The following is a 27,774-nucleotide window of genomic DNA, read 5'->3' as shown; positions in this document are numbered from 1 at the left end:
CAGGAAATAAAAACTGAAGAACTCATTAAATAGACAGAACACAGGAACAGGAAACAAAAGCTGAACTTTGAAATGAATCAGTCCCTCTTTCATCATTCTCTCATTTCTCTTGAACTGCGAGTGAGGTCCCTGAAATGCTTATGGCCAAACAGAAGCATCACACGTCAGAGCAGTGTTCTGCTGCCCACTCTTATTGAAGCTGGGTCCCCGTGTTTCTCTCCCACAGTGCCAGCAGCTGGCTGCCTGCCTGGGGCTCCAACTCCTGCAGGAGACCAGAAGAGATGAGAAAGTTTCAAATGAGCAAAGGAGGTGCACTGTCCATGAGCAAAACACAACACTACCAACCTGGAATATTTGCTCCTGACCAGCTGAATGCCATCTTGACAGTTTGCAATGCAAACTCTCAGTAATGTTGCCAAACCCTCTACAGACCAAATTATTGTCTTTCTGTTGCTAGGGTAAACGCATTGGTCCCTGTTCACTTCCTTGCCAACAACAAGAACACTAGAAGGTTTCTGCACTGGGTGCTTCTCATGTCCACTCAGTGCCAGCTTTGAAGAGGCAGGTTGTTTGAGGATGCTGAGATGCGCAACCAGCAACCGTATTCAGTATTCAGTGCTTAGGAGTAACTAGTTACAGTAATTAAGTTACAAAACAAATGTAATCAGTTATAGTCACTGAAAAAAATACCATGTAATTACCACTGCTAATAAAATGTTGGTGATTACAAAGGGTTTGGATCTGAAAAAAACAACAACTCTTCAGTGAAAAGTTTATACGTTGCATAAAACAAGCTTTACTTCTTGTTACTGAGCAGGAATGTCTTCTTTTGGCAGATTTTTAAAAGTGCAGGTCAGCAAAGCCACTGTGACAAATTTGAGTGCAACATTTATGCACTTATGTCTTTAGGTCTTTTCAGTTTTGTTGACCTGTTTAAAACATTTGTTAGAAAAAATTATCAAAAAGTAATTAAATGTAACATACAAACATACAAACATAACATACTTTACATTACTAGCGATTGGGACAGGCAGTCAGTATTACCACAGTTCATGCAGACATTACAACATGAAATTCAAGGACTTTACTTGAAGCACAAAATTCTTTTCATATGTAACTTTTAATGAAATATTGAGACCAATGTCTTTGTGCGCAATGTCCAATGTTTTTCAGTGGTTACTTATAACATTATTTTTAGGCAGAACTGTATGAACTCTTCAACAAAACATTTGAATGGCATCAGAGTCATGGTGCTTACACTAATGTACCGCTTTATCGTTCTTCCAAAATTTCCCATCCAGATAAAGTTTCAGAGCAAAGCGTGAGAATAACCACAGGAGTACTACTGGTCTGCTGCTCCGGCTGCAAGCAGTGTCCTGCTGCCTGCCCCTCACCTCCTGACTGACTGCACACAGCGCAAGAAGAGAGGGAGACACGCTGCAGTGCTGCCTGATGTCAGACAAACTGTCAGCTCGCTCCAAAAAGGACCACACATAAAGAAAAGAAAAATCATCTTTAAAATGAAATTCAGTAGCAAACGGAATGGATGCCTGCAGGGAATTTAGTTTTACTTTCAGCTGAGCTAGTACATCAGAGCCCTGCTGAAGAGAGAGGAAAAGAAATCACGATAAAAAGCCATCTCTTTAAGCTAAATCATGTTAAGTTTTTGCCTTGCCACCATAGGCCTGCTGGTTACTGTAGACCAGTAAAGTCCTCTGTTTAGTGAACTCTGGCTCATTAGGAACACAGTACACTACATTTTTAAAGTAGCAGGTAGTCACAGGGTGAGAAAAATACATAATGTATAGAAATCCAACTTTTGAAGCAGACTCAGTGCTCCGTCCTCTCACCTGTCCGTCCCTGCTAATCTGGACCTTCTTGTTGTCATTCCATGGGTTGAGGATGTGTTGAGTGCACTGGAAGGGAATACTCTCTTTGTGGATCCACTCTACATTGAAAACCCCTCCGAGTCCCATGAAGGCCCAGTCCTGGCAGCTCTCCTGACCGATGATGGAGGTCATGTGAGCATAGCCCTATGGGAAAAAACCCTAACATATTACTTTACTATGTATTCTATATATCCTTATTCAATAGGGATGTAACATCCTGATCAACATCAATCTATATCATCCTCTTTTGATGCGCATTATTTGAAATTCTGTGTCAGCGTTAAATAGCAGTGAGCAGATAACAGCAAGCAATCAATAGAAAGATGATGGCAATAACATTATTGAAAAAAGTTAAATCAGTCAGCAGGGTGGAAATATTTGGAATTTCTTTTTTTATCAACAAACAAAGAACATGACACAGGTAAACAACTGTGAGAAGAAATACTTAGTAAACAGGACATATCTGCCTGGACAGGCATCTTTGTCCACCGATTTCTCTACGGCAACATTAGTGGCTCTGTTTCGACAATGTTAGACTGAGAAAATGTGCATGCAGGCTGAAACTCAGCCATGCTGTTCTGTCGGGGGATGCAGTAACTGCCAGAAACCAATGGTGAGTGAGAAAAAGTATCAATAATACATGTCATTTGTTAAGCTATGAGTGATGTTTTATCTTCCATGTGTTGTAACAGAAACTGAACTCCATGTAGAGTGTATTTTTTCCATCTGTCAGTGTCACCTGGAAGTGTCCAGAGCCCTGAACAGAGAAGATGAGGATGATGAGGTTATTCTCCAGGAAGGCTCTGGTGAGTTTGCTCTCATTGTTCGGTGTGGTGGACCAGATCCCTTTCTGCTGAGAGATGTCAATGTTCCTGATGTTGCTGCTCTTCATGATGAAGTAGCGCGCTGATGAAAAGACTGACTGAGAGGACAGTGGCTTTGAGATCTGCTGGGGACACCATGAGGAAAGCAACAGTAGAGCTTACTGGGCAGAGAACTTCAATCAATCACAAATGTCTATTGGACATTTGTTTGATATTCTGTCACAATTAGCATATGGATTCTTGAATTATGGCCAAAAAAATGTTTTGAGAGATCAGTGTCCTGGACCTTGTGCTGCCAAATTTTATTTAGTTCATTGTCAGGTCTAAATGGATGTTTGTGTCCAAGTGTTTTTGAGATATCATATTCACAAGAATGGTATGGATGGACCAACAAAGGGATAGACTGAGAGCCCCAAAACATAATGCTTCCAGCCACGGCTTTTGCCAGCAAGGAGGCATAAAAACTCATCAACTTTGACTAAAGTGCCGTAAAGGGGTAAAAAAAAAAACCGTTGATAACGATGGGACGTAGCTGGGCATTTCAAACATGCTGAGCACAAATGAGAAGACTTATTCCCCTATAACTGAAAGAAACTCTAGACTTGATGAAAGCAGAGGACTGCAATAACAGCAGTATTACAATACATCAAGTGGTTGACTTCCGCAGGGAATGGAAAGAAGCCACCATTTCTTATTTTTCATGGGAGCACCCTGTGTTTTACTCTCTGTTTCAAATACCCACATCGTCTCAGGCCACCAAGCGTCAGCTCTGTGCTGAGTTCTGCAAGTTTGGCTCTAAAAGATCACAAAAGAGCAAACAAAAGCAAATGGAACAGGAGCAGACAGTGAGTACCTTTCCTGAGGACGACGGACAGGGGCTGTCCAAGGGACTGTCCAAGGTCAAAGAGCAGGACGCGTTACTGGAGGAGTGAGGCTCATCACGGAGCTGATTTCTGGGCAGTGAGGCTTCATCTCTGCTGTGGCCATTCCTTTGGAGCACAGTCTGTGCTGCTGGCATCCTACAGGACCTGATGGAAGTCAGTATAATGTAGCATTAGTATGAATATAAAGTGAAACATTAAAATATACCATGACTGATTATTCCACGTTCCCAAACGCCTGCCTAGGCTTTTATTTACCTAACTGCAGAGAGAGGCAGGTCTTCATATCAGGCAGGCTTGTACTACAGGCAGGCCTGTATGTCTGATTCATCCTGCTTAATATTTCAAGTTTAGTAAGGACAGTAAGCTGTCCTTCTGTTTTCTGATCTAGTCTGATTCATTACAAATGCTTGTGCAGCGTTTGTTTGATCAGTGTTTAGCCTCTGTAAAGGCTCCTTTTACTCAGCTTATTTAAGATGGAAATGCTGCACCACTGTTCAGTGTTCTGAATAAAGGATACAAAAACTGAATGAAGGACGGACTTGACTTGCTAAAACCAGTAGTGAAGGCAGTAACAGAGCCAAATCCATATCTATGTAAAATGGACAGCCAGTGTAGTAGGCACTACTAGGCACTACACTAGTAACTACAGGCACACGAGCACTTGACTCTGATGCTGTTGTGTTACATGTTATGCTACTTTTTCTTCCAGAACGCCAGCATTCTATCTAAAAATCCCATACTGCAGTAGCATTATATGTGCGTTGTTTGGTTCAGTGTGAAAAAGCAAAGATGGTGTAATGGCAGATCTTTACTGCAGTACAGTGGCATCTCTGTGTAACAGAGATGGAGGACTGCAGTGTGGAGTGGAACAGGAAGAGCAGCCTAAATGTGATGAGGTTCAGATCTGAGGGTTGAGAAAGCAGGTAGTGGATGGCATTAAAAGTATAGAGACATCTGGTCTTCCAGGAAACTCAAACTATGGTGCCTGAAGTTTAGTAAAGATTTCAAGGGAGTCTTGAAGAGGGTGTCGAGGTTCTGGAGGAATACAGATATGTTGGAGTTCACCTGGACAACAGGCTAGGCTGAAGGGGCAACACTGAGGCTGATTACAGAGGTCCTGATGAGGCAGCAGCATCAGAGCCAGTGGTCGGGTTTCCATTACAGATTTGTGCAAAACAAATGCGGTATTTTCGAAATGTGGATAAAACACAATTGCGAGATGACTGTGTTTCCACTGAGTGATGTTCTGCGACTTCTCCTCTGGTCTCATATCATATCATTCCAAAAAGCATGGCAATGGATGCTCAAAACATTAGCAGCTTTATTTCTATTGCAGCCACCATAATTTAAAGGCGAGCCCCTTAAACGTGGGAGTGGCCATATATGAGGGATTTCTGGGAGGTTATAGTCCACGATTTCACAGAGGAATTGAGGATTCAAAACTTCCAGATGATCCACTTAGCGTTTGAAGTGTATGTGATGCAATAACACCTCTTGTAGCTCCTGCTGCATCATGAGGGAACCAGTTCTTACTGACAAGCACATAGTCATAGTATCATGTGACCTAGAAGAGCCAAAAAACTGTTTCCATTGCAGTTTGGCCAAATATGGTATTTTCCTATCCCCTATAATACCACCTCTTGCGAGCGTAAAAACTTCTTGCAATAAACAGGAATTGGTGTGTTTTCGTTGGGCATATTTTGTATTTAGTTTCAATTTGTGAAATGTTAGGCTTAATGGATTGTCTGTTCTTGCAGAATAGCCCCATAGGTTGGAGGTGGAGAGTAGAATGACACGCAAACTCTTAAACATCATAAAGATCATCTGACATTCCCTCCACACCCCTCATGTCAAACAGTGGAGCACACATCTGTCAAACCATTACTGTAGAGACAGAAAACTAGAGGGATTAGAGGTGCTGCTGTGTCAGGCTGTGTCACATTTTAACAGCAGAACCAGACACTAAATAAGGGAAGTGGAGATGATTTTTTTATCCTCACAGATCACTTCCTGGGAGAACAGTGATATCTTTAAGCACCACAATACATCACACTGCAATGAAAAAATATTCATGTATCAATACATATTGGTTCTGAATATTTGAAACTATTTTAGTACTCATGTTCTGCAGTACTGATAATGGTACCAGCTTTGTTTCATGCTCTCTCCTGCTATTAATGTTTCCTACACCCAGAAGAAAGAAAACATTTTGACAGTATTTCAAAACTATTCTGACTTTTTAAATTCATTTCCTGAGAAATAGCCCTCCTCTTGTCCCAGCCTGATTCTATTTTATGATCTTAAAATGTCTAAATTTGTCTTAGTGATAAAATTCAAGCCTCAACTCTGTATTTTATCTGAGACTCTAAGACCTATCTCACTTCTGAGAAGCCTTGGAGTGCAGCAAAATAAATGATTTAGTCTTTTGCTCCTTATTTCTTAAAAGGATGGTTTAATAGAAATACATCAGAATTTAGCAATTTCCAAATAAGACTGATTTGTTTCTGATGAGGCAAAGGAAAGACTATTACGGGCAGCAAAACCTGCTTCTGGGCAGTCAAACAGCTGCTCTCTGCTACTAACCAAAAACAAGTCCCTCATGTCTAGTTATAGCCTTGTTATATTTATCTTAAAAAAAAAAAACCTTGTATGCCTTTGATGTCAACTTCTGACATCAAGGTATTGTATCAAAGTTAGAGATACCAGTACTGTGAGAATGCAATGTGAATGTTTTAGAGACTACTTTATACTTGTCATTGGTGTGTGGCTGGGGGCTGTGCTTGGAGTTCTTCACAAAAGCCTGGGGCCCATCCTCTGATGACATAGGCCGGGGCCTCTGGCCAACCCCTGTGGGCTGCTGCAGGCCTGCTTCCTGCTCCTCTGCTGCAAGAACCTGAGAGACAGCAGATAGAGCTCCAGTCATTAACCTGCTGCCTGCTGTCTGTTCTGCAAACACAAGCTAGAGCAGTACATTATAGATACAGACATGAGATCCTGATTCTCATTCATTCATCGTTTCTCAACATTCTGTTAGGCTTGAATCCCAGTGTGTTTTTCTCTTTAAATGCAGACCTTATAATCTGTGTAATGTCATGAATAAAGTATGAGCTATGCTACCATCATAACGAATGAAAACATTAAGGAATGCTGAAGGATCAGGTCAGGCCTGACTTTTTTTGGGTCTGATCATAGCTCTCATACATATCCAGCCACCTAAACCATGTCCAGGCTGCTCATGAAGTAAGCGTACACATCAACAAATATAATGTGGCATCATGCATCATGGAAATATTGTGCAAAGTTAAGCACATGGATGAAACACAAGCCGCAGCAGCAAAGCCTCCTCATGTGGTAACTGTTGAGCATACTGTACATTCCCATGTCAAGTCCACACATGATCGATCCATTTTCACTGACAGACGGTGGAAAAGATAGACCTGTTCAAGAATTGGCTCTCAATTTTTAGACCTTTAATAACACGAGAGAAATTAGTTTGGCTTTACAAAGAGCACAGAGATCATAGTTGTGATCAGCAACAGTACTTTAGTTTTGGTTTTTGCCTGAAATTTTGGATTATAAGTCAGAAATAAACAATAGCCAGTTTCTTTACTGTAAATTCTGAATAGTGACCAAATTTTCAATTTGTCACTAAATTCAAGTGGGGTTGTAGGGGCTACTGATCCATAGACAGTATCTAACATATAGCAGATGTCAGTCGGCACACCCTCAGTTTGGAGAAGCAGGCTAAAGTCCAACATGGAAGCTGAGTAATGTACTGCTGTGGAGGGGTCAGCAACAAATCATACATTAGCCAACTTAAAATATTAACATCAGTGTAAATGTATGCTGTATTTACCCTTTTGTCAGACAGCCTGTTCTAACAGAGAAGCTGTTCACTGCTTCAATACCACATCTTCATTTTAGCTTGCTGAACACAGGAGCTGCTGGTCTACTGCTGCCTCCATCAGTCAGTGTGTTGTTGTGTGACTTTGGTGAATCTGAACTAAACCTTTTAAAAGCCAAAGTCACACAATAACACAAACAATCTCACTGTTTGATGCAGCAGTATGCCAGAAGCTCCTGTGTTCAGTGATGTTAAATCACTGTTTTTCTCAATGGAGTCTGGCTTTGAAGAGAGCGATATAACGGCTTCATTTTCCCGTTGGAAATCACTTTCTGACAAAAAGGTAAAGGAGTCTAAAAAATTCCTAATATAGCATTCACTTAAAACTGATATTGTTTTTTTAGGTGGCTGTAATACATTTTGTTGCTGACCCCTCCACAGTTTCCATGTCCAGCCTGCTTCTCCAAACTGGGGCGTGTCAACTTAAATCTACTGTATGCAATACACTAACTTTGGATATGTGACCTCTACATCCCCACTTCAAAAAATCTGAAATATTCCTTTACAGAGTTTTGCGCCATTCTTGCATTACACAGATTTTACTTATTGTTTTTTTCTGATGTACAAGTACAGTAAATTAATGTAGAATTTAAATAAGTCAAGATTCTACATCAATTTTCTTGTGGAATTGTTGGAGTGATTGAGCTGATGCTGTGCAAATTATTAAACATATAATTTGATAGATCTGTTACATGACCAGAAGTTGAGGAAGGCAGATATTTGCCAAGTATAGTCTGGCAGGGGCAAAGAAAGGTTTCTTGAGAAATTTTTAAAAGCTTCAAGAAGATAATGTGTTTTTTGTTGTTTGTGTTTTTTCAAAGTTTCATTACAGTTCCCAGCACTACAGATAAAACAATAAAATACGCACCTTTTTAATGTCTGACTGCATTTTTACACACATATATCAACCAGTGTGAATATAGTAGAATTACACACAGCCAAAATACACTAAAATGAAGAGGAGGATGACAACTTGTCTGAGGCTCATCATCAGATATTTGAAACCTGCACACACTGCTGTTGCTCTGTTTCCTTTATGTTGTTGTTCCTTCCTGTAAAACCAAGTGAAACTTTGAGGAAGAAAAGAGAAAGTGACGTACAGAGACCAGGGTACGGATAATGGCCTCGTCTTGTTGAGACCACGGCTTTGAAGGACAACGGATCCTCTTGATGAACAGACTTTGCCACTTCTGCCTAAGTTCAAACACCAGTCCTGCAGTCTGACAACATTGCACACAACATGAGATATGAGACAGTATGCAAGTTTAAAAAAGACTTAATACAAACTATCAGATAAACAGCATCAACACCAGCTAAGAGCAGGCTCATATCGGCTGAAACTCCCTCTTAGCCTGCCAGTGAGAATCCTCAACTGTGAAGCTGAGCTATGATCCAGTGAACTAAACATTTTGCTATTTTCTATTTCCCAAAAATCAGTGATTAAGTTATTACATACAACAACATAGAAAAAGTTTGGGAACCTCTGACATAAAACAAAATACATCTTAGGGGAAAAAATCCCATTGAAATTCATAAACTAAGTTTCAAAAGGTTGAAAGGTCAGTGTTGATAACAATGTTTCCTCACCTCTCTGTCCAGTTTGAAGGTGAGCCAGTCATCAAGCCTCAATTCAGCCAGATCCTCTGGCTCACTGTCACTGTCTGAAGGAAACAACAAGGAGACCAAGACTGAATCTGCACAGGCAAGCTTCTGAAAACACTTCTGTCAGAAAACACTCAGCAGGAAGAGAGCTTTGTTAAACACTATGAAACTTAAAAGATTAAATGTCTTCAAATGTTTGCAAAACAATGTAAAATATCACATCAAGTACATTGTTTGACGTGATTTTAACAATGTCAAGAAGTCAAGAGTTAAGGAAAGTGGGACGAGCATGTCTCCTTCAGCTGGCCTCAGAGAGGTTTTGGAATGGCGAAAGACTCTCAGTGTTAGGGGAGGAGGCAATGTTTGACAGACTCAAGTCAGGCCAGAGCCTGGGAGAAAATGCTCAAGTACCTGGACAGTGTTGGGATGACTTGATTTACACCCAGTTCAATTCTCAGAGTATCATTTGTGGACAGAATCTCTGTATCGTTAGGAACCATGATGGCAGATTCATGGCAATCTGGACAACAGGCAAAATACCTTGCCGTGTACAAGAGTTTTGAACTGAGAGCGCAACATCGCCACACTTAGCCCACATTGCTAACATGTTAAATGATGGAAATTCAAATAGTTTACCATTAGCGTTGTGTACAGCGGGCTCCTGCAGGGCAGGGCTGGGCAGTTTGGCACACCCTGCAAATATGGCCACAGTGATGGGAGTCACCAGGGAGCAACAGCGGACGCTGGCCATCCTGTGACCTTGGCTCATCTCATCATAGATCAACCAGTCTGTGGGAAGGGCCTGGGCAGATTTGGCTGGGCTGAACTAAACAGCAAACACACATAGTCACATAACTACAACCTTCTGCCTTCTAACTTAATCACTTGGGATGTCTAGTTAAAGTAATTTTTGCCCATGATCAAGTCCAAGTCACTCAATATTAAGTATCTGGGACCAGGGATCCATGTTTACATGTGGTTCTCTCTTCTATGACTCACTAGCTGCGTGGCTTCACCCACCTCTTCACATGGAAGGTGGACAAACCTGTGTCATTGTGGTTTTTCAAAAAAGTAAAGACAAAACATATATGCTGAAATGTATATGGTCTGTGTATCATCCTTTCATTCAATTCCATTTGGCAAACTAAAAAACAAAAAAAATTAGCGAGAGTATCATTTATTTTTTTTTCTGTATAAACCAAATATTTAAAAAAGACATTTGTTTTCTCATCATCCGCTTGAGAGGAAAAACCAAATAAATAAGGAAACAAAAACAAAATGACAAGTCAAATATATGTTGTTCTTTGTTTTTATTTCTTTATTTTCTTATTCCCATGGTGTCATTCTGCTGCAGCTCCAGGTTTCACGCATGCACTGCCTGAAGAGTGACGCTCAGAGTGGAGCACATGACAGTGTGGAAGACTTTAAAAATAAGGTAGTTTGGTCATCAGAGCTGAGTGCACCAACTGTCTGAAGTCTCCTGGGTGTAAAGTCTGACTCAGAGCTAAGAGTTACAACCAGCGTTGTTTTTTGTTTTGTCTGCCAGATGGAACTGAACAACTGAATGAATGGATGATGCAAACTGTAAATATCTGTGTCCTCTCTTTCTGTGCAGAAAAAGATTTTTACCACATATGGGTTCATGATACATGTGATAACTACAGTGCAGACATGTATTCTGCATGGCCTGTAAAGATCTGAGTCCCCTGGGCAGTGCTCAGTGGACAGAAGGTGAGTTAAAACCCCTCTAGTGATAAGACCACGATGTAAAGACAGAATCCCATATCAAGTATCAAGTCAGTGATTTGTTGTCCTACCTCCTTGAGCTGGCTCAGGATTGATGTGGGATGAAAGTGGACCTTCTTCTTCCTGTGACTAGAGAGCAGGGAGTTCTCCTGGTTGATATGGACCATGTTTGGATACATGCCAGCCACCAGGGCTGCCTTCACCACAGCCCAGTTCTCCGAGTTCTGATTCACATCACGGATGTCACTGCCCCCACGGGCTCGCACGAACCCTGAGAGACAAACAGACCATTTCTAATTCTTATCTTTATTCATTCACCAAACACGACTAAAATTACAAATGTCCTGATCAGGTGTTAATCTTAGCCAGTACAGACTTTATTTTTTTCACTGTTATATTACAGGACCAATTCTGAGGGACTGTTGTTGTGGCTTTGATATTAACCCTTAGGGGCTGTTTAGCTCATTTTACACACTTTTCATTCCCCATTTCCCCAAGTTTGGCTGTGTTCATGCATAAGGCATACATTTTGGCATTTTGTGTATTTTTGTTTAATATTGGAATTTCCTGCTCAGCTCCCACAAAAAGTCTAAAATACACCGTGGAAACTAAAGTGCAAAAAATGCTCCATTGAAACCCATTTAAACTGACATTTTTGATCCTAAAGCCATTGAAGCATAAAAACATGTATTGTGTTATTTCTGAGTGTCTTTCTGGGCTTTTGACTTGAAATTCTTCATTTTTTTCCATTTTCTACCTGATGATGTCATTTTATACCATATTTGGCATATGGAGAAAATACATGCTATTTCCACTAGGTACAATGTCACAGTCAATGTTGCTGCTAATCATTGACATATTCCAGGTTGTCATCAACAAAAAAGAAAACAAAAACTTGGCATGTAGTATACTGAAGATAATTCATTTTTTGTTTATTCTTTTCATCTAAAAACAAAAATCTGGCATTTAAAGGGTTCAAATTCTGAAACCTAATGAATATTTGATATTTATGATTAGGACTGATGTTGCCTACAAAATTAAATCAATGAAACAAGAAGTTATATTGGTGTATAAAATGTTTTTAAAGCTTGATTTTGAAAAGCGCATTTTGTGTGCAGAGTTATCCGAGTATGTGTAATACTTAAGCAGGCCCTAAAGGTTTATGTGATAATGACACTAAGAAAGCCAAAAGGCCAATTAAAGATGACAGTCAGTGTGGTGATGTTGGGTCATACCACACACACTTGGTGGAGAGCAAAATACAGTCTCAAGGACATGAAAGTGGACCTGACCAATGGCACGGAGCTGTCCCAGCAGCTGTGTCCTCATGCCCAGTATCATGTACATGGTTGCCTTGGACAGGAAGTTCTTCTCACAGAAAGATTTCTCCCAGCCATCACTGCGGGCCTTCTGCCATGCCTGTCAGCACATGGGACAAACATGAAGAGAAACTGTCACATGTTACTCTGAGAACAAAAATCATTACTTTACCAGAACCATAAAATCCCTTCCTACTGCTTCAGCTTTATTTCTCTGTCATTTCTTGAAGTGACAACAAAATAGATTTCCATTTTTCTTTCTTTATTAAGTGCTATCTAAATGTGTTGACCATGGGACAGTGTTTCTCATGTCATACTAAGAGACTATTTGATGGTAATCTCATTTTGCTTTATGCAGATGAATTGCAGAGCATTTGTTCACACAGTCACAGAGGTTTGCTCCCTAAAGTGTCCCCTTTAGAGCTGAAATAAATTGTGTTTTGAAAACGCTCTTTAGGCTCATTTACAGTATACTCCCTTTACAAAACAAAATAGATGTGTCCGCTTCAAAGACACAACCAATAGATGGCACTAGAGAGCAGAGTCAAAAGTTTCACACAACAACAAATGAGGCGACTGTGGAGGAGGACGTAATAATGTACCTTTTAACAGAGGCAGCTATATAAATGGTGGAGGTGTGGGCAGCCATTATATACATGACATGTGGAGGGACGATTATTTTAACTATATTACTGATTTGTTCTATTTCGCCATTTTTCAATGTCTTCATCATCTCGCTCAAACTACACTACACTGCCTGCACAATCTCCTGTGCTACAGCTCCGTTTAATCTGTATGCGAACGTTTTCAGGAAATGTGGTCAAACTCAGGAAAAATGAGCGCAGATTACAGACCGAAGTCTCCAGATACGTATCTTATGTTGAGCATTAATGACCCTGACACACCAAGCCAACAGTTGGCCATAGGTCAATGCTGAGTCATCGTGCTGGTTGGCTGTCAGTTTGGTGTGTTCATTTACAACTTTTTAACCGAGACACAGCAACATGCGGCGATGCAGCAGTCGGGTTTTGCGAGTTCTCTGATGTTGGTTTGGAGTGTCTGAGCCTTTGCATCCCACTATTTTTAGCTTGACTCCTACTGTGAGTGATCTGAAGCCTTCCAGTGCTGACTACCTGCTGCTGTCAGGCTCCTCACCAGAATTGGGGAAAAACTTTCTCTAAAAAAAAAAAAAAAGACCCTACTGCTCATTTTTCCACCAGCCCATTCTGTTTTGGGTAGAAAAATAATCTGCTGATGTGCAGAAAACAACCATTCAGACATGTTTCATTTTCACAGTTTTAGAGAACTGAAGGGGTTAAACTGGCATGTATTTCACAGGAGAAAAAGTGAAAGTTTTAAGAAAAGTCAGAAACAATCTAAAATTACCTTGATTAATACTGTCTCTTTCCTTCTTTCCTAACTTGTTACTCATTTTATGACCTCTCCAAATTATTGTGATTACTTGAAAGTCTTAATACCCAAGTTTGGAGCACCGCCTTACATCTCCCCTAAAATCAAGCACTTGTTATGTGTCACTCCCCTACCTGGAAGGCTCTGAGCAGGGCCATGTGGTCACTGAAGGTCAAGGAAGTGAAGCGTTTGCGGCAAAGCAGAGCAGCTTTTTTCTGCGAGCCCTCGGCAGGAAGGATGAAAGGGTCGCGATATGCCAGCGTACAGGCAATGGTTAGAATGGGGTCCAGACACTTGAGCACCACAGCACACAGCACCATCTTGCCCAGGTGGGGCTCAATAGGTAGATCAGCCAGGTGGTAGCCCAGATCAGTCAGGTCTTCATACTGGTCCATCGCATCGATTGTCTGAAGGAAAAGGTGATGAGAATCAATAGAAACCCAATGACTTTGACTTGCTGGAATGATGGATGTGCATGTGGAGGCTTTTCTGTGTGTATAGTGGCTTCAGTAACAGATCGGTATTAAGTGAGGTATATAGCAAGACTTGTTACCTTTAACATTTGCACAGCATTCTTGATGGCATGTGCAGCAGGAGGCTGTGGAGCTTTGGACAAGAACTTAGCGACTGGACAGGAGGACGGGGCCAGCAGTTTGGTTTGCAGACACAATTCCTTAAACACACAACATGACCTTTAATCACTATTACAGGCTATTATTAAGCCTTCTGCATTTTGAGTAGCATTGTGTTGATGCTCATCAAGATTGACTTAAATTCAATAAGAATCCTTAAAAAATAGGAAGTCCTGACCATTTAAATAAAATAAATCCATGACTGATTCTTGATAACACAGCATTAACTGTAATGACATCTTTGACATCATTTTTTAAATTTCATTTCTATAATTTTCTTTTATCTTTCTTTTGTTTCATTTTTTCTTTCTTTTTATTTTATTTTTTTGCTTGTTTATCTGTCTGTTCTCTTACTAAGTATGCATGTGTAAATGCTCTTTGCACTTAAGAATGTATATGCATGTTTGTTCATAAGGACATTTTGTATGCATATTTTGAAAAAAACAGAAAACAACAAAATAGAAGCTAAAGAAAAGTCCTGATAGTGACAGCAGTCATTGTTCTATTACTTCCTATTGTGTGCTGACTTTCAAGTGAGGAAGATTTATGTTGTTAACTGTCACATCATACTGCAAAATGTGATACTGACATATGTGCAGCATCAAGGATTTCAGGAATGTGAAATGCACAAAAACGGTTGGAAATACGTAAAGGAGGTAATAAAAGAGGTAATAAAGGAATGCACTTGTATAGCGTGACTCTACTCTTCCAATCATTTAAACAGCTTTCATAATAAATTCACTCACATACCATAAAACTGTTGCTCAGCAAAGATGGAATTCCAGTCAAATTGTTTCATTAAACCTCTTTTTTTGCGTCTCTCGTTTACTCTGCCAGTATGACTTCTTTTTTGGTGCTTATGTCTTCAGTAAAAATAACTGAATGATGGCATTGTAGAGAATCTTACTAAGCTTACAGTGCATGTCCATATTGACAAAAGTCAAACATTTATATTTGGATGCTGGTAGCCATCAACCCAGTTTTATACATCCAAAGAACTTCTATAGAAATGACTTGCATAGCAACCGAACCTCTAACTGAGACAGGACTTCATTTGTCAAAATGTGAAGCTACACCGGACTAGTAAAAGGGACTGGGTGTCGAATTGGGAGTAGGCCTATATTTGAAGTTTTATAGTATTCACACACACTGGTGGCTGAGGCTACTATATAGGGTGCCAGGTGCTACTCAGTAACCATTCACACACAGACACTCCGATCATCAGTTTGATGTGATGAGTGGAGGAACCCGGGATCAAACCACTGACCCTCCAGACAAAGAACGACCCGCTCCACCTCTGAGCCCAGGCTGCCCCATTAATGCACAGGATGAATTAGCTCCTCTAGTTTGGCGTCTTGTGCAAACACAAAAGAGTGCGCTCTTAGCGACCAGTTTGTAGTCTGCTCTGTGCTGGTCTTTCAAAATGATGACTGGAGGCCTCTGTCTCTGTATCACTCTCTGTTAGCTACTGCATACAAATCACAATTAGCAAGCCAAGTAATAAAGCTTCAGCTAAATATTTATTTATTAGAGGTGATCGATATGGACAGGAAATAATATCAATATTTCAGGGTATTTTTGTGATAACGATATTTTTGATATTACAAAATACTGAAAAATATGTTCAAAATCAAGAACATACAATTGCAACAAAAAAAGCATTATACTGTACTCCAAAGTCAAACTCTCTAAAATGTTCCCACATATCGATTCCACTTGTGACAAGTACAAACTGTCACCTGCCTCCCTGGCACACTCATTCTGGCTCTGTCCTAACCTGTCCCTTTATTGGAGCCGAACATTCAAAACACTGTCAGATGATAATTCATCCAGATCAATTAATAGCAATTTTTGGTCTTGCAGGGGAGGAAAATAAGAATTTGTCAGGAAGCAAACTTAAAATTGTAAACTTTGTTACTTCATTAGCTTGGCGATTGATCCTTCACCAGTGGAAGAACTCTCGCCTGCCAAGCTGGACTCAGTGACTGAGGGAGGTGATACAGCAACTCAAACTTGAGAAACAGAAATTTACATTGAATGGCTCTTCTGATAATTTTGTGAAAATCACAAGTCACATTTATCTACCTTCTTGCATGTTTTTGTAGTTAATCACAAAGGTACGAGCCCTTAGATGGGCCTTTATTTTGTGCAGCTGCATGTTCCTTTAAAGGTTCTGTATGTGTTTGTGTCTGTATGTGTTCATGTGCACATATGTATAACAATTAGTGGATGAGTTCATTTTATTTTTACTGTTGTCCTTTCGCTATGCTGTGTGTCAGTTTGTATGTTTTCAAAAACCCATAAAAATATGTTTGAAAAAAGTGTTATACTGGCCATGAAACATCTTTTCTAAAGTGACTCCAGTGGAAGAGATGGAAGATAAGATCAACAAAGTGCAGTACCACATAAGTCCCTACAGTCAGCTAAAGGTAACACAGTATGAAGCTTCAGCAGTCTTCTCAACAATCTAGACAAACAAACTACCTATCGTCATATGCAAGCTATACCTTTGTTGACATGAATGTGTGTTGCCTGAGTCCAGGATTTTAACTTTAAAAAGAGAAATGGACTTCAGTCAAACCTTCTCTGTGACCTCCTCAGTGTATTTTACAGCTCAGTAAATACTGCAGTGTAATGTTATAAGATGCCAGTCAGTCAGCAGAACAGTATCTTTTATTTTTAAGTGTGGCAGATAGATGGTGTTGGAGGTGGCCAAGCCTCATGATTAGCAAAATACAAACATGCTTTTTGAAATCTCCCAAAAATATTAAAACCTGTGTAAAAATGTACTGGTTTCCTATAGGGCTGGACCATATATTAACATTAAATCAACATCATAGTATAGTACTCACTGTGTAAATATTTGGCGAAAGCACCTTGAGTCAACCATACAATATTGGCACAATACTGACACAGAAATATTTGGTGACAAATATAGTGATATTTGATTTTCTCTATACTTCCCAGACCAAGCACAATTTTGCTTTTGATGCTGTTGTTCTTGTCACTTTGTGCACATTCTGTGTATATATTTAAAAAAGCAGAATTGATTTATTTTGTGTGTGAAACTGCAAAGTCAGTCTTTCAGAAAAACAAATGACTTGCTTGATGTAGGATGAAACTGAGGTGTGTGTGTGTGTGTGTGTGTTTGTGTGTGCGCACATGTGTGTGTGTGTCTACCTGCAGAGGCATCCGCAGCAGCTGTGGAACCTGAAATTCCTGCATGCTCTTGAACCTGAGTCGACTGAAGAGGTGAAAGCATATCCCTGGTCTGCAGCGGCCAGCTCTGTGGACAGGTCACACATACAGCAGACTCAACATCAAGATTCAACATCTTTTGAGGTGCTTAAAATGTCAGAACATGGACAGTATTGATGTTACCTTCCCTTCCTTTGCAGAGCGCTGGCTTTTGAGATCCAAACAGTCTTTAACATGGAGACATGAGTGAGAGTATCGAAAGACTTCTACGACAGGAAAAACATTTAAGAGTTATTTACTGAGCGTGAAACTGAGGACTGGTCTCTGTATTAATCCTATTAGATCTCAGTGCCGAGTTTGACACCATTGACCATAAAATCTTACTGCACAGACTGGAACACTTGATTGACCTTAAAGGATCGGCACTAAGCTGGTTTAAATCATACTTATCAGATTGTTCCCAATTTGTTCATATTATTGATCAATCCTCCATGCCTGCGGGTCTGCTTCGGGGTACAACAAGGTTCTGTGCTTGGACCAATCCTTTTCACTTTATATACGCTTCCCATATGCAACATTATCAGAGATAACTCTGTGGGGTGCCTGGTGGCTCAGTGGATAGAGCAGGCGCCCCATGTATAGAGGCTGTGTCCTCGCCGCAGCGGCCCCGGCTTAGACTCCGGCATCGGCCCTTTGCTGCATGTCATTTCCTCTCTCTTTCTCCATTTCACACTTGTGCTGTCCTATCGATTAAAGGCAAAAATGCCCCCCAAAAAATGTTTTTAAGAAATAACTATAAATTTCCATTGTTATGTGGATGATACGCAACTGTATCTATCTATGAAGCCAGATGAAACTGATCAGTTTCTAGACTACAAGCATGCCTTCAGACCTGGGTGAGCCGCAATTTCCTGATGTTAAATTCAGACAAAACTGAAGTTATTGTTCTTGGCCCCGAACTCCTCAGAAACTCCTATTCTAAGGATAAAATTTCTTTAGATGGCATTGCCTTGGCCTCTAGCACAACTGTAAGGACCAACTTATACAATACGTCTATACAATCAATATTTATCTTTTCCCTCCCATCTAAAACAAGCTTCAAGGACTGCTTTCTTTCACTTGTGTAACATGGCAAAAATTAGACATATCCTGTCTCAAAAAGACGTTGAAAAATTAGTGCACAAATTTGTTACTTCAAGGCTGGATTACTGAAACTCCCTATTATCTGGTTGCCCCTACAAGTCCCTGAAGTCTCTCAAACTGGTGCAGAACGCTGCTACATGTGTACTAACAGGATCAAAAGGGATCACATTTCTCCTGTTTTAGTTTCTTTGCACTGACTCCATGTAAAATACAGAATTTAATTTAAAATTCTTCTCCTTACCTACAAAGCTCTGAATGGACAGGCTCTGTCCTATCTGTCGCAGCTCATAGTTCCCTACCAAGCCTCAAGAGCACTGCGCTCTGAAAATGCAGGGTTGCTTGTGGTTCCCAAAGTCTCCAAATGTAGGATAGGAACCAGAGCCTTCAGTTACCATGCTATTATTTTATGGAACCATCCTCCAGGTTCAGTCAGGGAGGCAGCCACCGTCTCCACTTTTAAGGGTCGGCTTAAGACCTTCATCTTTGATAAAGCTTATAATTAGGGCTCAGGTTGCCTTGACCAGCCCCTAGTTAGGCTGACATAGGTTTAGTCTGCCAGAAGACTTTCTAGGTTACACTGAGCTCCATTTTCCCTCTCTTGCTCCCTCCATCTGCAAACGCTCTTGTGTTTTTACTGCATTACATTAACTTGGTTGCCTCTCCGGAGCATTCATGCTCCCTTGTTTTGTAGTTTTACCAGCTCTTAGCTGCAACCTTGGCTGCGCCTCGATCGTGGTGATGGCTGTGCTGATGCTGTGGTCCTGTCTGAGGCTGCGCCTGTGTTGTGGGCCTTGGTTGCGCAGATGCTGTGATCCTCTTCAACAATGCCTTCTACTGCCATTACTATGCGTCATGCCTCCACTATTAATATACACATGGGACTCTTATCAACACCTACGATATTTGCATGTAACATCACATGCTATCATAGATGGCATTTAGTAATTTTACGTCTATCACTATTGTTATATGATATGCTATTGTTACCAGTATTGCTGTGCTTCTCTCCCCCCTCTCTCCCTCTCTCTTTCTCTTTTCTCTTTGTCATTACTGCAATTTAATTGTTATTTCTGACATCTATTGCACATCTGTCCATCCCCAAAGAGAGATCCCTTCTCAGTCGCTCTTCATGAGGTTTCTACCATTCCCCCCCCACCCCCCGTTAAAGGTTTTTTTGGGGGAGTTTTTCCGACGATGTGATGTGAGGGTCTAAGGGCAGAGGGGTGTAGTATACTGTAAAGCCCTCTGAGGCATGCTGTATTTTGTGATAATGGGCTTCATTATTAAAATTGAATTGAACTGAACTGAATTGAATTAAATTGAAATTCTATCTTGGGTTTGACTTCATGTTACTCTTGCATGTAAGTGCAACTCCTCAGCAGTAACTCTACCTCTTTGACCTTTCCTGAATCAATGACAAACACCACGTCATTGATGGTGATGCTCGTCTCAGCAATGTTTGTAGACAGGATCTAAAAGGGAAAAACAAGACCACTTATTATCTAGTTTGATAGAGGATATATTTTCTGTAAAAACACAAACAAAACTGTAAAACTACACTGGTCATCAGTAACCAGCTATTTGCCCAAGTCAATTGGCAGGATGTGTCATATAGACGGAAGTAGTCAACAAAGTTCAATGTGGACTATGTTCTTCCAATGTTGGAATTTGGAGTGAAAATTGACTAGAGTTGATGTTGAGAAATTGGACAGTTAACCAGTTAGAGTGTGCGTCAAGATGCTGCTGACTTGTGTTGACCTTAAACAGCAAAAAATATCTTTGAGTGAGTTGTGTTAGATCAGACTCACTATCTTGCGGACACCATGAGGAGAGGGCTTCATGGCTTTCTTCTGATCCAGAGTCTGCATGTCTGAATGGAGAGTGAACACCTGGTACCTGAGAGACAACAACCCACTGTCAGACTGTCACAGACACTCAATGCAATACACTGCTGTGTTATACTATGCTCTGCACTATCAACTGACCAAATGGCACAAAAAGACGCTCACAAAATAAGGACATGTTAAAAGAAAATGATACATATGTGTGTTGGTTAAGGCAAGATAGATCCAGGAGTGAGTCTACATCTGTAGATATAGTATCTTTATGCCTCAGCATTGGCATTATGTTTTCAGGTTTTTCATCTCATTCTAATGTTGTGATACCTCAAGAACACATCCAGGGCATTTGAGGGAATTTGGTGGTCAAGGGTCAAAGGTCAATGTCACTGTGACACAAACATTCACTTGGACTAAAGCATGAAGACATTACAATTTGGTGATCAAAGGTTAAAGTCACTGAGCCTTTGTCAATCTCATTCTCATGAACCAGTATGTCTTAAGAAAACTTTGCAGGAATTTCTCCAAATTTGGCACAAACTTCCACTCGGACTCAAGGATGGACATTACAATTTGGTGGTCAAAGGTCAAGGTCACTGTGAACTCATAAACCGTTTTTGTTTTTTTGGCCATAACTCAACAATTCATATGCCATTTATGAACTGGTGACCTCTGATATCCAAAAGGTCAAAGGTCAACTTCACTGCAACATCTGAATGTTCTGCAAACACATTTTTTGACCATTATTTAATGGCATAACTCATGAAATGTAGGGAAGACATTTGATCGGATACTGAATTGGCTACACTAATATTGAGATCTTCTGTGCTGCCATGTGTGAGATATCCCTGTTTTACAATTTAAGGGTTCTTTGCAGCATTTGCACATTCAAGGTCATGGCAACATATAAGTCTGGACAGACATAGATGTAAACTGTAACTGCAAACTGGTTTGTGCATGCATACACATGCAAGGTGGTAATTCATTTGTTATAATGTATTTTAAGAATTCATGTTATAGATATTGCATGATGATAAAATGTCTTTCTTTCTTCTTATGTGTAGCTTATGTTTCACCTCTCAGAGTGGGTGGAGAATCTCTTATCGTCATACAGGATGCAGTCCCTGAGTGCCACTATCTCACTGTATCCAGGAAGAAAAATGAGAACAGCACCTGAAGACCAACAGATAAAACACTCACATTCTAATAATCCTGAAATCTGTGATTAAAGTCAAGTTGAATAGGAAACAGGTTAACGTGGTAGAGTGAATTAATTTGTGAAATAATTGTTGAACATCATAAGTTGTTAAAATCCAATGGTGAGTCTCACCGTCAAAGGTGGTGGAGCAGATGTTGTGCAGCACATCCATGATGAGGTCCAGGTCCACCCACTCATCGTTGAAGCTGTGGTGGTACAATTTAAGCAGATCCTGCTCCTCAGTGCTCATCTCTGCACTGCCACTCTGCACCACAGTGGACTCATCGTGGCTGCTCCCCTTTTTCAAAGGACTGCACAGGAGCAGGAACGCGTATGTGAGCTCATCAGGAGTCCAATTAGTTTATCACATTATAAAACAGCATTCAAACACAGATAAGCCTTTACTTAACACATACTTTTTTTAGGGACTGTAAATAAACTACCGGGGGTGGGAAGAGGGTTAAACATTATTCAATACACCGTTAACACCTTAGAGTTAAAGCCATGGACTTTATATCAAGATGGACTACACATCTTCTCTTACGCCCACTGTACAAAAATCATACGGCCCCCGCCATCTTGGTGATGTAATTTGGAGCCAGAGTAGGAGCACAAAGTGATCTCTGCAGTGTTTAGTTTCCACCCATACACCTGTAAAACCAATCTGGAGCATCGTGTGCAGATTAGCCCACACAGCTGTCAATCATAATGTAACCCTCAACCCCCTCATCCTTTCATAGTATCAAATCACTCATTAAAACCAAATTTACCAGAACAACAAACCCTTCAAAAGATATCTGAAGTGTACATTAACTTTTTAGTTTGGTCCATGTCCCATTCACAAACATAGAGGGGGTGGGGTTTATAACATGTACTGCAGCCAACCACCAGGGACAATCTAGATTATTTCACTTCACTTTTAGGGAGCTCTCATTAGGTTTGGGTGGTATGTAATATTTCATACCTTTGTGAATTTTCACTGGAGTGTATGACAGTGTAAGTGTGTGGTACTAACAGTCCCCTCCCCGCGACTTACTTTCAGCTTTTTAGATTAATAAATACATAATAGAAAAATGTAAAGAAAAGTAATACTCTCATATGTATTTTACATAGAAATACAACTGTACATATTTTGAATTCAACATTCTCTCGGTCACACAAAACTGACATGGCTTAATTGTCTCGTTACCTCATCATAAAACACACTTAATTCAAATTCAACAGAAACAAACCATCTTGGTTACTCTTGTTAGTAATCTTGTTAGTAAGTCCGCTGTTCCACAAATCACCAGCTTCATTTTGGTCCAAATAAATCCTTAATTCACCAAGTAAGATGTAAAAAGACATGTTGTCCACGGTCACTCTCTGCCTGCTGGCTGCCGGCTGCTTACAGTCCTGTAACTTCTCCCTCCACCACTAGGTGTCACTGTGTCTTTCAGCTCAGCTGCCTGTTCCACCAGTAGAGACTGGACACTGAGCTCTATTGGTGCATGCTGTGCACTACATACAATGAGTTTAATAGAAAGAGGAGCGCCTGTATTTATGACGGTATTGAAAAACATACCTTTGGGATTTCTAAATACTATACAGTAATACCATGATACCACCCAAGCCGTCATGTCATCCAACTTTATCATATAGCTAAAGCACAAAGAATTTAAAATGCTGTACCCCTGTTTAAATCTTGGCATGGCAAGAGCTACTAAAAAAAAAAAAAAAGAAAAAAAAAAGCTCACAGCACAACATCTCTTTACACAAACAAACCAAAAACTCCTTTTTCTCTTTTTCACAATAGTTGTTTGAGTAGTTTAGTTAAATGCATGGAGTTAAACATTTCTACTCACATGGATGATTTAAGAAGATCTATCGCAGCTGTCTGCTCGAAGTGTTCGGCAAAGTCTAAGGCTGTCCTGAAATGAGATAAAAACAGTCACTTAATAAATTTGAAGTATTCAAATGAGCTCAACAGCCTGAAGAAATATTGCACATTTCACATTTTAACTGGAGATTGTGCTCGCTCTTTGTATTGTGTGATAGTTGTATTTGTCTGTCTGTATTTATTGTTGTAACCTTGTTTTAAGCTGCTCTCTTGGCCAGGTCACTCTTCGAAAAGAGATATTGAGATTTAAATCTCAATGAGTCTTTTACCTGGTTAAATAAAGGATATATAAAACAAAACCATGTGACAGGTATGGCTTTAAGAGTGGAAAATGTAGTGGCTTGAGGAATAAATTTGCAGCTTGTACAGCTACATTATTTGCAATATTGTGAAGTCGCCTGGAGGTGTGAACAAATCCCTCAAGTAAAAGCCTGTGATATATGCCTCCTCTATTTCTATAGACAATGAAAGAAGTAGTGAATCACTGTGAGACTTCAGATAGCATCAGCTTGGTAACATCACATGGTGGATGACCTACCATCCATTGGATGCCTTAATGTTGATGTCTGCCCCCATACTGAGCAGCTGCTCCAGCTGAGTGAAGAGCCCTCGGCCTGCTGCCACCATCAGAGGCGTGGCCCCTGTCTCACTGTGCCTGTAGTCCACTGGGTAAAAGAACACAAGTATGAAAAAACAGCTAGCGCCTTCATATCTTACATCCATTCATTATCTGTACCCATGATTTATGTTCTGACAGCACAGGGCCACCACTAAAATATTCACTGTCAAAGGAGAAAAATTAAAATGTTGGGGATGACCACTCTCTTGAAAGTATGGTAAACATGAAGCAAGACTCAGAAGACGATTAGCATAGCTTAGCATAAAAACTGGAAGCAGGAGAAAACAGCCAGCAGGCCTGTACAAAATTTATAAATACACATAACACCTCAAAGAGTTGTGGTTTTATGGGCAGTTATGCACTATCAACAGTTTAAAGTGTACAATATGGATAAAATGCTCTATGCTTTATATGTAATCTTGTAAGCTGAAAACTGCTGATGGATAATATAACAGACAGGACTGTGTAATCCATATACCTGACAAATGAAGGCACACCTTCACATTGAAGAAATCACACATCTTCTATTACATGTACATTATCCGCTGGAATTTTGATCACCATAGTAACATGTGCAAAGTGACAGTGACCATTCTAATAGTGTTTAAATGCCAGTTTTTCAAAGTTGTATAGTGAATGATTCTGGAAAGGTGAGTGAGAGAGAGCTCAGCCCTGAGAGTCATACCGTTAACATTTTCATAGAGAATGAGGTTGAAGAGTCGAATGAAAGCATCCTCGTCTTTGTTGAGGAAAGCGTTGGAGATGCTGGAGTCCATCTCCCTCTGCACCCACAGCTCTAGCTGCTCTGTCTCATTCTCATGCTGGAACACAAAATTGGACACTGACTCAACCTGGTGCACATTCAACAGCCATTTTTAAAGAAAGATCCCATATAACTACAATAAAGAAGATCTGCTATTATGATGGATTCACTTTTTCTTTTTCTTAGAAAAAAGTACAATAAAATCAACAAAACAATGGCGACATAGTGTTGCATCAGTGTGTGATTTTACTGGCACTATGAAGCAAAACTGGCACAAAATGTAACAACAGTGTTTAATGTCTAGTGTCATTTTAAATAGATGTCAGTTTGGATCTGTAACTACCTCCCTACCATTTCCCCCATGTTTTTAAAAGAGATTAAACCAATTTTCTCAAGTTTCAATGAGTTCAACAGCTTGTGAAAGGCATCTGAATGAAGAACAAGAAAACTGACATCCATCCTGGTTTAAAAGGGTAAAATTATCTTTGTGTTTCAACACTGATGGGTATAGGGAGGTAATTTTTGTATCTATATAATTATGCAGATATAATGTCAACACTTTATTTGCATTGTAGAGTAAATTGTAACAAGTGGAGTAAACTGGGTTTTTACAGTAGAGACAGCATTATTGTGCAGGCCCCACTAATATAAAAATAAATTATTACATTTCAAAAAAGATATAATAGCAGGCTTATTAAGCTTCAACAGCGAACAAGCAGTGCTGCTATGTCAGATAGCAGAGGCCACAATTCTAATAAGCCACACAGTTCAATTATCTTGCAAATACATCGATAACAAGATGGGATGCTCAACATTAAAATACTGGTCTTGATCAGACCTACTGAAGCAGTGCACAGAGAGTGGTGTGTGTCTGTGTGATTGTGTGTGTTGAGTGTGTTGGTTTACCACCTTGCTGGAGGTGTTGTCCACTCTGTCCAAGGAGCTGCTGTCCTGGAGGCAGCCTGAGGCAGACACAAGGGTTCCCTGTCCCTCCTCAACATTACTGTTCTCCACTGCCTTACACCACTCTGTCAAATGTTTCTGCTCCCTCTCCTCTGAGAACCAGAGCAAGTGATACACAGCAGAGATTACCACAAAACCAGATGGAACACTGTGATGTATTTTTTTGATTCAGTCTGACTCAGTGGACAAATTGACAAGGCCATACTTCTCTGTATGTCTTCCTTGTATTTCCTTATGTCCTTGTTAAAGCCTGTCAGCCTCAGAATGTCCTCCAGGAAGAGTTCCTTCACTTCAAACTGTCTTCCTTTGACTAAAAGTAGAAAACAAAACTACACAGATGAAGCTTGCACTACATTTTGCATAGTTATCTCTTTGTGCCACTTAATGGTACATTATGCTTGTGGTATCAGCAATTTGAAATTAGCAAAAAATTGAGTATTTATGTGTGCAACATAGTGGTATTCCCCCATTTGCATTCTAATTGGACTAACGAGATAATACAGTATCTCAGATATTATTTCCAAGGGCCTGCTCTGAAATTCAATGTGGCAACCTTTCTTGACATTTGTAGAAAACAACTGAAAGTAGAGAATGTAAGCAAATAATATGCATCAGCTTTTGACTGTTTTATGGTTGTGTGTTTGTGTTGTTGATTTGTGTATTTTTCCTCTTCAATATGTGAGTGGTGTAGGTCTGTGGTGCTGGTTTGGGTACATAGGATTAGATAAAATATAGTGTACTGTTTCTATATTGTGAGAATTAGACTTTTCACTGCATCTTATCCACCTGTCACGTGGAAGCCAACTAACATGCAAACAACACTACTAAGGAATCAAACGTTTTAAAGCAGCAACAGCTGGTATGAACTGAGTAAGCAGGATTTACGGTGGATAACGGGGCAGGAACCAAAATACTGAAGGAACAGGTCTATATCCAGAGCTGCACTGGAGAGAATCAGCTTCAGCATGGGGATTGTCTGAAGCACATCCCGCATCTTAGTGAGGAGGAAATCAGTCAGACCATCACGCTCGTGCACCTCGTCCTGTCAAAACAGCAAGTCACTTTAACATGGTGTGTTCTCTCAGTGAGTCCAAAACAACAGTGATATTTTTTAATTAAACTTTTTTAATAAGACATTTTGGCAAGACAGCAAAAACAAATAAGGCACAAATGCAATGTAAGCTTGCAGCAGTGATGTACTGGCGGGCTGCAGGACCCGCTGACGTCACTGCTGGGTGTGCTTAAACATATTTCAACCAGAGAGGGCAGCAAAACACTGCTTATCAGACAGATGTTGCTCTTCAAAGAACAAGCCCAGCTTCATGCAGATGTATTCCATAAAATGGGATTACAGAGTGAAGGTGTCCTGTTTACTGTTAGTGTTGATACTCACCACGATGACATGTGTGACAGTTATCATGCTGGCATCTCCAGCCATCAACGTTCTGAGGAACACTCCACTGGTGCAAAAGGTCAGAAGTGTCTTTGGGGAGACCCTGAACAGTTACAAGAAAAATGTACATATTGAGCAACTAAATTGCTTCACAATCTCCCAAATGTAAGACAGGAGAATGAGATAGTTGACTTGGGTTTAGGAACAGAGCCACACTTCAAACGCTTCTCTCATCACCTACGAAGAACCTTTTTTAAACATGAAATATTGGCTTCATCTGTGGAAGAAAGGGATATTTGTCTTTGACCTAAAGGATCCTCAAAGCTTTGATCACACATGACAACACGTTTAGTGCAAGAATTTGAACTTCTTTCTCAAAAGCTCTTTGTTTTTACACAACTATCTGTCACACTTTTCAGCCAACCTGACTTGTACATCCATCCCAGACTAGCACGACTCATGACTCCCTGTCCCACCTATATCCCCTTCCTCTAAGCCAATAATTATTCCTGAACAAGGGCCCTTTGATTTCCATGATGTGGAAAACACAGACTGAATCAGGGAATTAGA

General features: G+C 40.2%; 1 protein-coding gene across 2 annotated transcripts; it reads right to left on the bottom strand.

The window, feature by feature from the left end:
- Window positions 1-184: 184 nt before the first annotated feature.
- Window positions 185-27,303, bottom strand: LOC121960199 (3'-5' RNA helicase YTHDC2). 2 transcript variants are annotated; one of them, XM_042509816.1, is made up of 25 exons: window positions 27,205-27,303; window positions 26,697-26,853; window positions 26,017-26,121; window positions 25,758-25,903; window positions 24,771-24,906; window positions 24,005-24,131; window positions 23,432-23,497; window positions 21,720-21,898; window positions 21,466-21,562; window positions 20,360-20,447; window positions 19,943-20,023; window positions 17,592-17,674; window positions 17,391-17,496; window positions 14,132-14,251; window positions 13,713-13,985; window positions 12,142-12,268; window positions 10,921-11,120; window positions 9,740-9,929; window positions 9,089-9,162; window positions 8,602-8,721; window positions 6,348-6,490; window positions 3,567-3,741; window positions 2,629-2,835; window positions 1,851-2,033; window positions 185-262 (listed from the first exon to the last, which is right to left on the bottom strand). In XM_042509816.1, the coding sequence occupies exons 1-25, from the start codon at window positions 27,247-27,249 to the stop codon at window positions 191-193; spliced, it is 3,300 nt and encodes a 1,099-aa protein (XP_042365750.1). In that variant the 5' UTR covers window positions 27,250-27,303; the 3' UTR covers window positions 185-190. The 2 variants fall into 2 exon arrangements, with proteins under 2 accessions (XP_042365750.1, XP_042365751.1); XM_042509817.1 differs by lacking the exon at window positions 19,943-20,023.
- Window positions 27,304-27,774: the final 471 nt, after the last annotated feature.

Source organism: Plectropomus leopardus, chromosome 20, assembly GCF_008729295.1.
Source record: "Plectropomus leopardus isolate mb chromosome 20, YSFRI_Pleo_2.0, whole genome shotgun sequence".
Taxonomy (NCBI): Eukaryota; Metazoa; Chordata; class Actinopteri; order Perciformes; family Serranidae; genus Plectropomus; species Plectropomus leopardus.
This window is presented reverse-complemented; position numbering and strand designations above follow the sequence as displayed.

Bases quoted from the DNA above. Each gene is read 5' to 3' on its own strand.
- LOC121960199 (XM_042509816.1), bottom strand. From the start codon at position 27,249: ATGGCTGGAGATGCCAGCATGATAACTGTCACACATGTCATCGTG. The intron at 6,491-8,601 runs GTACGTCACTTT...GCTGTCTCTCAG, and splicing joins TTATCCGTACCCTGGTCTCT to GTTCTTGCAGCAGAGGAGCA. The intron at 2,836-3,566 runs GTACTCACTGTC...TGTCCCCAGCAG, and splicing joins GTCCGTCGTCCTCAGGAAAG to ATCTCAAAGCCACTGTCCTC.